The sequence below is a fragment of the Nanorana parkeri genome, unplaced genomic scaffold (assembly GCF_000935625.1).
Source record: "Nanorana parkeri isolate BGI_ZX_2015 unplaced genomic scaffold, ASM93562v1 scaffold73, whole genome shotgun sequence".
NCBI classification, from domain to species: Eukaryota; Metazoa; Chordata; class Amphibia; order Anura; family Dicroglossidae; genus Nanorana; species Nanorana parkeri.
The window spans coordinates 1,867,936-1,878,609 of NW_017306341.1; the positions used below are offsets into that span (position 1 = coordinate 1,867,936).

At 40.0% G+C, this 10,674-nt stretch overlaps 1 protein-coding gene across 1 annotated transcript in view; it reads left to right on the plus strand.

Annotated features, from left to right (window-relative positions):
- Nucleotides 1-1,317, plus strand: part of TMEM26 (transmembrane protein 26) — a 38,154-nt gene extending 36,837 nt beyond the window's left edge. Inside the window, exon 6 of the mRNA XM_018576661.1 lies at nt 893-1,317. Within this exon, the coding sequence (XP_018432163.1) occupies nt 893-1,317 (425 nt within the window). The remainder of the gene's footprint in view (nt 1-892) is intronic.
- The last annotated feature ends 9,357 nt before the right edge of the window (nt 1,318-10,674 follow it).

Sequence of the window (10,674 nt, forward strand, 5' to 3'; positions counted from 1 at the left end):
GGGGGGGGGAATCCCTGCGGGGAGCGGTGACGGACAGTTAATGCTCTCTGCAAGGAGGAGATCGGGAACTGAGTGATCAGCATTATGTGATCGCTCAGTTCCCGATTAATATAGCCGTTGCATGATAGCTTCAGTGTCACAAATTGGCTCTAATTATGGGGATGAGCCTAAAAACTAACTGTGATACACTTTTTTGATTACATCTAGGATTTCAAGCTTATTAAAGTAGAATGGATGCTGGTTGCTAGTAGCAAATTGCTGGATGATATTGTCAGAGCACATTGAAAACCAGACACGCATAAGGTGCTAGTTAAAAATACTTTAATAAGAAAAGTGTCCACAGGAGCAAGCAAAAATCATCAACAGGAACAAGCCAAGGTCAGGAGTCAGAGCAGGTAGTCATACAAGCCAGGTCAGGAATACGGAAATCAGCTTTCTCAGGAACAAGCCAGGAGCAGGAACCAGAGGAGAATGTCAGCCAGGATTGGGTCATACACAGAATCAGGATACACTGAGCAGCAGGAATGTACTAGCAGTTAAAACCACACAAGGGCAAGGTCAGACTGGACTGAGACTCCCATCTGGGTCTCTCAGATGATGCTCTCCTGTTTGGCTATAAGAGAGGGCCTGGGAGTAGTGAGCAAAGTTAAACAGTCTGCTCAGACAAAGAAGGAATCACAGGTGGGTGGAATGGCAGCCACACCAGAATGCTGCAAACCATTTAAGTCAGGGTGGAACCCTGACAGATATCTACCATCATAATGATGACTTAGAAAGCTGAAAGAACTGATGCTTAATTTTTAGTTGTAAAAATAATATTGGTAAATGTTCATCTGTTCATCTAGCTTTATTGCTATTTTCTAATTTGGGTTTACTTTTCTTTTATTTATAGTAAAAAATATTGGATGCCAACAAGGATCTTCCTCCAAGAGGCGCCTGTGTTTACTATTCTGTAAATACAGTGCAGATCTTTGGAACATTGGAATTAGTCTACTGATTCAAGATGGTCCATTTCTCATATGCCGTATCATCCTTATGGCCTATTTCGGTGTGATTAGCCAAATGCTAGTATTTTTTGCTGCCAAAAATTCCCTGGTTGTCATGTTGCAGCTTTATCGTCTTATAGTATTGTTCATAGACTTCCAGTCTTCTTTTGAAAATAATGACAAAAAAACAAAAATGGAAGACAGCTGCTGTCCATGTGAATCCACCGATAACCAAGAAGAAATAATCAGCAGTGTTGATATTGAAACAAGGAGCACAGAAAACAACAGTACAGCTATTATAACTCTTGATGAATCAGAAGGACAATGTTAAAGCCTGTTATCAGTCTTTGCGCATCTTCTAGGTTCTTATAAAGTCCATACTGTACACGAAAACACAAATGGGTTTATTTAAAAAACTTCCATCCAGTGTATAGCTGGGAGGATGCCTTCACATGGCACTAGCGCTTTTAGATAGCGAGGAGGAGTATAGGAAATGTTATAAATAAACCTGAAAGTTTCTCACTGATGAGTTATGGGGATGTCCTACATGAACTCAAACCTCAAAGGAGTTACCTGTATATTAATGACTCTAATAAGACCTCATCCTGACGTCTTCAATTAGAAATTACTTTTATGCGACACCATGCAATCAACCTATCATTTTATTTCAAAATGTTTGTTTTGTAGACCCCTTAGATGTGCTGGGGTTTCTTTAGAGATTAGTCTTCTAAGTTCTTCACTTCTTTGTTACCACACAATCCCTTTAAATGATGGAGCATGCTCATAAATTTTTTTCACACAAGGCATTTACTATATCAAGCAAGTACTGTTAGATGAAGATATAAAAAAAAGACAAACCAAACCAAACCTACTGATGTAAACATTTTGTTCCTATGAAGTCACTGTGTGGTCAGTATATTTGGAAATAAAAATGTGAAGTCTAGTTTGCAATGTTTTGTCTATGTTAGAGATAAATGTGATAAGTTGTCTTCTACTGGGAAAACAAAAGGACCGCTATCACAACAAATATTGTATTCTTATAACAGTATGTGGTTATTATATGTAATCATAGAACTCAGTTTATGAATTCCTTTTTTACTTATCATGTCTTTATGTATATTTTTCCACATATGAACCAAGCTGTCCAACAAAAGGAAAGCAACAGGGGTTGTGACAAACTATAACTCTGCCAGGGGAGCTTGCAACAATTACATTTATATGGCTTCAATTTAAAAACATTTGCTCAGACACTGCTGGCACTGCTAGGCCTGGTTCACACCTAGGCGGCATCATTTTCGCACGTTTGTACACGTGGGTTCAGAGCGTGTTTTTTTGCATGTTTATGAGCGTTTGGCACATTTTTATGCATGTGAAAACACGTGCACATGAAGAGGTGCGGTTTAAGTGGCAGCTCAAGAGACATAGCGTTCAATGGACAAACACACATACAAACGCGCAAACAAATGTGCAACACACTTCTGCCGCATGTTTCCTGGCATTTCTATTGAAGTCTATGCAGGCAAAACGAGCTTGAAACTGCCAAAAAAGCTCATGTACTTTTTTTCTGCGTTTGGCGTTTTGTTGCTCAGGTGTGAACAGGGGCCATTGAAAATCATGGGATTTCTTGTTTTGGGCATTTAAAAAAACCTTTTTCTACTGCTCAGAAACTCCTAGGTGTGAACCAGGCCTATAGTTTATCTCAACCCGTGTCTCTTTTACTGGACAGCTGGGTCTGCTTATAAATGTGGTGAAAAATATATGTAAGGGTATGTGATATTATAAAACGAAAATATATACTAAGTACTAGCATTACTTGTATCAACCAGATTTATTTATCAGAATACAATATTTTATTCATGATAGTGATTAAAGTTTCAAAGTGTAAACTAAAATCCAGCTTTCTGGGTGATCTGCTTTATCAGTTCATAACTTAAATTCCTTTAAAACAAACATTAATGTGTATGTAAACTCTAACAATTACCTTTTTTTATTTGCTTCCCTTTGATCTGTTAAATATATCATTAACAACATTGTGTTAAATTGGTTTAATAAGTGCAAAAATACTTATTCATCCTGGCAGAAATTCATTGAGCTGATAAGCTCCTGTGCTCTGATTTCAGCTTTCTCTGTGGACTACAGAACACTGCTTCCTCTCCCAAGTTGCTCCCAAGTCCTCATTCACAGTTGGACTTTAGGTGTGACACTGGATTGCTGCTGTAAGAATAAGTAGATTCTTGCAACCGGAATGACAGTTGGTTCTGGACAGCTGTGGCCGCTCAGCCTGTACAAAGCAATGACAATCTGACAGGAGCCACAGCTGTCCACCTGCATCTGCATGACCAGCAAGGACACATCCAGGGCTGGTCAGCTGTCCCTAGCCGCAGGTAACCTTTGGATGTGTTGATCCGAGCAGCTGTGGATCCTGTCAGCTTGTCATTGCTTCGTACAGGCTAAATGCAGCTGTCTGAAGGTACCAGTAATTTGTGCCACAGAAATCCACTACTGAACCTAATATTCAAGTGTGAATGAGACCTAACACACTTTGAGCCCTAGGGTGACAGCACCACTCCTCCATAGATACAGTAAGGTGATTACAAAAAGTGTCTGGATCACTGGGTGAAAATAAAGAGGAAAAAAGCCTCAAAAAGCAAACTAATGTAGCCACCAACTCTTAGGACCGATAAGCTGCAATGTTTAACATTTTTGCTCTTGGGTTTAGATAGACTAACATTTGATAAATACGTCTTCCAAGGCTTAAATTATAGGAAGCCATAAAACAAATATGCTAAAACGCAATTTTTATAGTTCATCCTCAATGTTGAAAAAAGCATACTCTATATCCAGGGGATACACTATGCAATAAATTATATATACATAATATTGAAATACTGTATATCTATTTATTTATAATGTGTGCATGTGCTGACAAGAAACAATTATAGGAGAGAGCAGAGTAAAAAGTAGGATGTGCTCACCAGTCTGTTGCTGCCTATTCCTTCTCCAGTCAAAGGATGGACAAACAGGAGGTGATGTAACTGTAGTGCTTAACTGCAGTAGTAAAAACTGAGATCACCAACCTAACTCTACTGTATGGCAGAGTTGTGTAAATGTATGGACTGGAAGGACTAAGATACAAATCTTTTGTTGGATAAAACATCTTCCTTCAATGTATTTATCTGTTTTCTTGGAGTTTGGGTTTAAGTAATGATATTCAGTAGGGATGTTCATATACCACGTACCATACTCGGCACAAATGCAAGTATATGTACAAATACTTTTCCAGCTCCAAGACTAGACTAGAGAAAAAAATCAAAAGTTAGGAGGCAGCTGTCATTTTTTTTAAGGAGCATACGGGGCACCTGGGATTTGTGCATCTCTGTTTTAATGTATGATTTTGTTTTATAAATATATATTAGTGATGCACCGATACCATTTTTTCAAGTACAAGCACTGATACTTGTCCAAGTACTCACAGATACAAGTACTGATACATTTTTGTTTATTGTCATGTAACAGTTTTTCTAAAAAATACAGACTAATGATTTCAGGACGGTGGTAGAGAGCCAGAGCCAGGTCCCAGCTGCAACCCTGGTAGTTTTCATGAAAATGACAAGTATCGGCACTGGTATCTGAACTGGAGATGTGTTTTATAAATAATTGCTAATTGTTTAAAACTCGACGGGGAATGCATTTTCCCTCTTTGCACTTCCTGAGCACTGTCTGAATAACTTCCTGCTTGTAAGAAGCCTACAAAGTTCAAACACTTAAGAAAACAAACTTTAAGTAAACACTTCTACTCAGCCAGTGTTTACTATCTTGGTTTTAGTATATTATGGAAGGACTGTGGGGAAATACATGTATTAAATAAACTATGAATAGGTACTGAAAATATATTGTGACATCACATTCGTTTTGGGCCAACAATAATCCTTACAGCTTCTGCATGATGTATTCAGACATTACAAGTAAGGCCGTGTAAGGTTGGTGCTATCAAATGCATGATTTGCATTCAATCACAGCACTGCTTGAGTGCTGGATGTCATGCAATTAAATGCATAGTACATCTGCTTTTCCTGCAGAGCAAAAACATTTCGCATAGACCTGCTGCATCTAGATAAACAGAAAACCGGTCAAGCACAGCCTAAGAACTGTAACCCACACAGTGAAGGAAATGGGAACTGCTGACTGTTGATGTGCATAACAACGTCTTTGTATACAAACCCTAAAAAGGTAATCGAAGTTAGGGATGAGCTTTGGGTTCAACCATGAGTTCGATCTGAACACAAGCTGTTTGCAGTTCACCGAATGAGTGAATAATTTGTCCAGCTTGCCCACCCACCCCTATTTGTATCCAAATGTCATTGGTTGACTGGTGGCTGGGCTGCACTGCAGTGCATCATTGGTAGCTAGGACACAGATGGGCATACCATAACAACCTATGATGCTGTGGGGCCACCAGTGTCTTAGCAACCAATGATAAATGATGGCTACACAGCGTCATTGGTTTGAATGGTGGTCCCACTTGCGTCCTAGCTACCAATGTTGCTGGGTTGCTCAGCCACTAGTGTCCTAGTAACTCAGGCTGTGCAGGTCACTCAGAGTCAATGGTTGTCAGGAAACAGGCAGCACTAGGTTTTGATCGATTAGACCATTGGTAGGCAAACTCCAGCCCTCCAGCTGTGGTGAAACTACAAATTCCATCATGCATCCGTTCTGAACGTCATGCCTGTGTCTGTCAGGGTCTTGTAATGCCTAATGGGATTTGTAGTAGCACCACTGCTGGAGGGCCAGAGTTTGCCTACCTGAATCCTGAAATAACTTATAGAACTTTGCCTCTAACCTGTCCAGGCAAGGGCTCTAACTGGTGAGAACCGATGTAAAGACCTTTGAAAGTTTGGCTGCAATAAACGGCTCCACCAAAGCCTGCCTTTCAATACTGGAAATGGTGTCTCTCTAATGTAAGTCTCAATTCGGTCTTCAAGATCCAACCCTGAGGATGTAGGAGAGAAGGGAAAATATATTATAGAGGCTTCGCTAAATGCTGAATATCCTCTGGCGTATGCACCATGGCATCTGTAGAAGATTTGGTTTGGAGTATAAAGGTATGAGAATATCGGGGGGTTAAAGGTTCCAGCTAACAGTTTCTCACACTTATTGCCACATTCATAATGTCTCAGGGCTAGTCTATTCATATAGAACTGGTTGGAGAAGTTTAGAAGAAAAAGAAGTTTAGATCTGATTGCAGAAATCTCCACAAGAGTCTCAGGAAGGAGGGACAGTTTATGTGTGGTTTCCAGATGTTTGAAGGTATCCAGGGCTCCCTCTTTACCCTAGTCTGTTGTTAATACCGCCTTGAGGGTCTCCCACTGTTAAGGCAAAGGCACAGAATTGGATGAGTAATGAACAATAAAGTGGGCAACAGCCTCAGATACCCTGGACACTCACACCTGGTCTGCCAAAAGGGTATCATTGAGCCTCCAAGTTCAACCCCTCTGAGACTCCTGGGGAATTTGAATAGTCAGTATAACGGGAATGGTCTTATCAAATCGAGGCCCCTATCTCACAGACAGGTGCCCAGTCCAGCTAGTTGTGGGATACCAGAAAATAATCAAGTCTACTGTAAGAATGGTAAGGGGCGATATAGTGAGTGTAATTCCTGGAAATAGGGTGGAGGAGTCACCAAACATCTATCAGACTAATAGGGAACAAGCAGTTTTTAAGAGCATGATGTTTACTGAAAGGAAGAGTAGACCTATCAGTGGATAGGACGTCTAGAGATGATTCAAGAGCAAGGTTAAGGTTCCCATCTAAAATAACTACTCCTTCCACAAAGTCATCCAAAACATGAAGGTATTGGAGGAGCATGGCAGTCTGATCTACTATATGTTAGGGAGATAAAATTTAGCAACAGTGTAAAGTCTACCCAGAGCGACAGCTTAACTATCAAATACCTACCCCTGGGATCCGTTCTTTAATCTATAAAGGATGCCAGTAGGCATTTATGGCGTGCTACAAAAACCCCCTTAGATTTCTTCATTGAGTTAGAACTGTGGAACCAACTATGTCAAATTTTGTATTGCTGTCAGTGCCAACATTTCTAGATAGATTTCAACAAACATAGATTTCAACAAACAAGCCACCTAGGGAATGTGTTGTATTACAGAGAGGGTGATACCTCAGCTGGAAAGGTTTTACTCAATGAAAACTCCCACATTGATAGTTTTGTATATAGGGGAAGGCAGACACATCCACTGGGCTGTGCTCCTTACACAGGAAGCTCAGCATGCAAATGTTATGAATACATATGCCAATCATCAAGCAGGTAAACAGAAAAAATTACAAACAGATACTTTGAATATTGTCCCAAAGATTATATACTCCATTTAAGGATCGCTCAGAGGCTAAAATGCCATTCACATTTTACATTAGCCAGAGATCCTCAAAATGCAGCAGTTAAATATTCAACTTGGGAGGTAGAAAAAAAAATTGGCAAGGATTTAAGATGTTAACATTAGAATGAAAATAATTGCTCTCTGTCCTTAGTGCTTAATTTCAGACATTGTTTCATTATGAAACCTTTACAAAAGAGGAGAAAAACGGCAATACAAAGCTCTACAATAGGCTAATTTGCTGAAATTATCCATTTAATTAATGCATTTTAACTACTGTCACTTCAGAACTGTGTGGGTCATTACACGGGCTGCGCAAGACTCTCAATGTTCTCTGTGATTAAGAATGTTCTATTGTGTGTTTATTCTGGACTCTGAGGCTGAGAATTATGTCTCTATTTGTACCTCTGTGACTGCTGTACTGTCAGTTTTTCAGTAAAGATTAACCCTTGACTGATTATTGCTTTTACCATGTCTTTTTGTAGTGTCCAATAGCTTACACTTGTTATTTTGCATATTAGGAAACACTGGAGGCTTTTTTTTAAAAATGTTGTTAACATAAAATAAGTTTGTTTTGGCATTTTAGGCCTGGTTCACACCTGGGCGTTTTACAGTGCGTTCCTACGCTCTGTAAAACGCTCAACATGTGAAAACCAATGATTGCCTATGGGCATGGTTCACCCCTGGGCGTTTTACAGCACGTAGGAATGCGCTGCAAAAACGCCCTACGCCCAAAGAAGTACAGGAGTTTCTTTGGGGCGTATTTGCCGCGCGTATCCATAGGGATACAGCCAGGTAGCCCACGGAATCGCGGTAAAAACGTACGACACGAAACGCGCGACAAACACGCTTATCCGATACGCCTAGGTGTGAAACCAGCCTAACTGTAGACAGACTATGAGAGCTGATTTCTATGTCGTCATTTTCATTGTTGCACTCATTGCTGGATTCGTTATACGTGGGTTCCAGGCTATTTTCAGTTCATGGGCATTGCCTGCCAGTTTAATGGAACTATACATAAGGAAGGGCCAATGTAAATTGGAATTTATGTTATCATTCTAACATGTTTGTAGAGCATTTCTTAGGAGTGTGGCTATGAAGCGCTCGCAGAGTTGTTCGCCCTGCTCCAGACAAAATCTGGAGCCAGTGGCGTAACAACCGGGGGGGCAGCAGGGGCGCGGGCCCTGGGCAAAAAGTGAAGGGGGGGCGCATGACCAAACAGAAGAGAGAAGCAGTTGCCATGGGCAACTGCTCCAGATTTTGTCTGCTCCAGTTTTGATAAATTCCCCTCTGAGTGTTTCTGTTCATTCATGACTTGTGGAGATATTATGTTTACTATATGCACAATCATGAATGAACAGGAATTGATTTAGAGAACTTCCTGTTCGTTCATAATTGAGGACACAGTAAACATATTATGTCCTCAATTATTTACAAGCAGTCAGCAATTAGCTGATCGCTGACTGCTTGTACCCTCTCTCCATCCTGACTCACTGTCACAGGAGGCTGAGCGTGTGGTGCTGTTTATGCGAATCTGCTATGATTTTGCATGTCACATGTGACTGTATAAAGGGAATAACACACTGCCGGCAAAAATCCTGAAAGGGCCACAAAAGATTGTACCTGTTCCTGTGGAAGGTCATCCTTTACTCCTAGCTGTCTTCTCTTCAGCCACCAGTTCTTTACCTGGAACCATAAAGAGGATCAATTTATTTCCAACGTTCCAGGTCCCTATTGCAACTTTACAGAGTGGTAAGTTAACTTATACAGCATTGTAAGAGTGGATTACACACCAGATACTATTTTAGCAATTACAGGGACAATTGGAGGACAAAGACAGTTGGGAAAAACCATAACTTGGTGTCTGGCCTTAAGTATGCCAAGCATCTTAGACTACTGTGCAAGCGGCCATTTCGCAGGGGGAGCAGAGTTTAAAAGTGAAACTAAAAGAAAAACAATTTATTTATTTTTAAATTGAGAAAAAAAAAAAAAAAATCATACTGCCAGTGAAACGCGCGTTTCATTGAACTAAAAAACAAGCTGAAAAACGAGCATAAAAAAACGCTCAGGTGTGAACCCAGCCTTAGTCAGCTGTAGTTAGGTTTTCATCTCCTTTACCAATTGACACTGTTATCTCAATTTATAAGCTACATTGGGGACAATTCAATAAAGCATTTGAGACATTTTTCTGATGTAATATCCAGCGCCAAGTACATGAAAGCCGTGCAACAGTTTATTAACTATTGCTGACATGTGCAACAAATTCAGGTAGGTGACAAGTGTGACACTTTTAAATTCTGGCGCTATGGCTGTTTCAAATTAATGAAGAAATAGTGCCATAGTGGTGATAAGATTATTGGAAGTAAACAAGACCTTTTCCACGTTGGAGCAAATTGTGCCACCCATGTAAGTATTGTGGAGCAGACAAACATCTGTCTGAGTCAAAATTCCACCTGAGTCAATTCTACAACAGATTTATAGACACATTACCAACAGTTAAGCTAAACAAAAATGGCAACTGCACCAATCAATTTATAACTAGTCTTAACAGAAAGGTGCACATGGAAGGGCTTTCATCAATACAAAACACGGAAATTTTCCAGCACACTTACCTGCTAGCCTGCAATAAAACAAATTACGCTGTCTAACAATAGGCATTAAAAAGAGAGGTTTTAATTGCACACTTTTGCAAAAGTAAGTGGAATCCACACTGCACAGTGTTTACGACACTCTTTATTAGTGCCAGGAAATGTCTTTATGTTGTATGTACACTATTTATCATTGTTACTGTTTATGTATTTCTGCATTGGGCTGTCTACTCACCCTCAAAGAGTTGCCGCCCAACAAAAAGAAATATATTTTACTGAAGCTGGTGTTTTAGTTTGTTCTGCGTATCATTTCTGGGTGTCACCATTGGTGAAATGTAGTAAGACCCACAATCAAATCCAGATACTCATACGAGAGTGGGTTCAATAGCAATATGCTTTCTTTCTCTTAAAAAAGCAAGGGGTCTAAAATTGGCCGTAGTATAGATACAAGATAGGCACATATGAGATAGGGACCTTAGATTGTAAGCTTCTTAAAGACAGGGACTAGTGGGAATGTTTATGTAATTTGCTGCGTACATTGATGGCTCCATATAAATACCTGTAATAAAAAAGCTGCAGCCGAGACTTATAACCTGTGAACAGGAACAGGCCCTGTGCATGACTAAAAGGGAAATGTAAAAAAACACTTGCTTACTTACTTACTTAATATTCATCAGTTTCTCCCCTCTCTGTAATGATTGCTCTGATTGC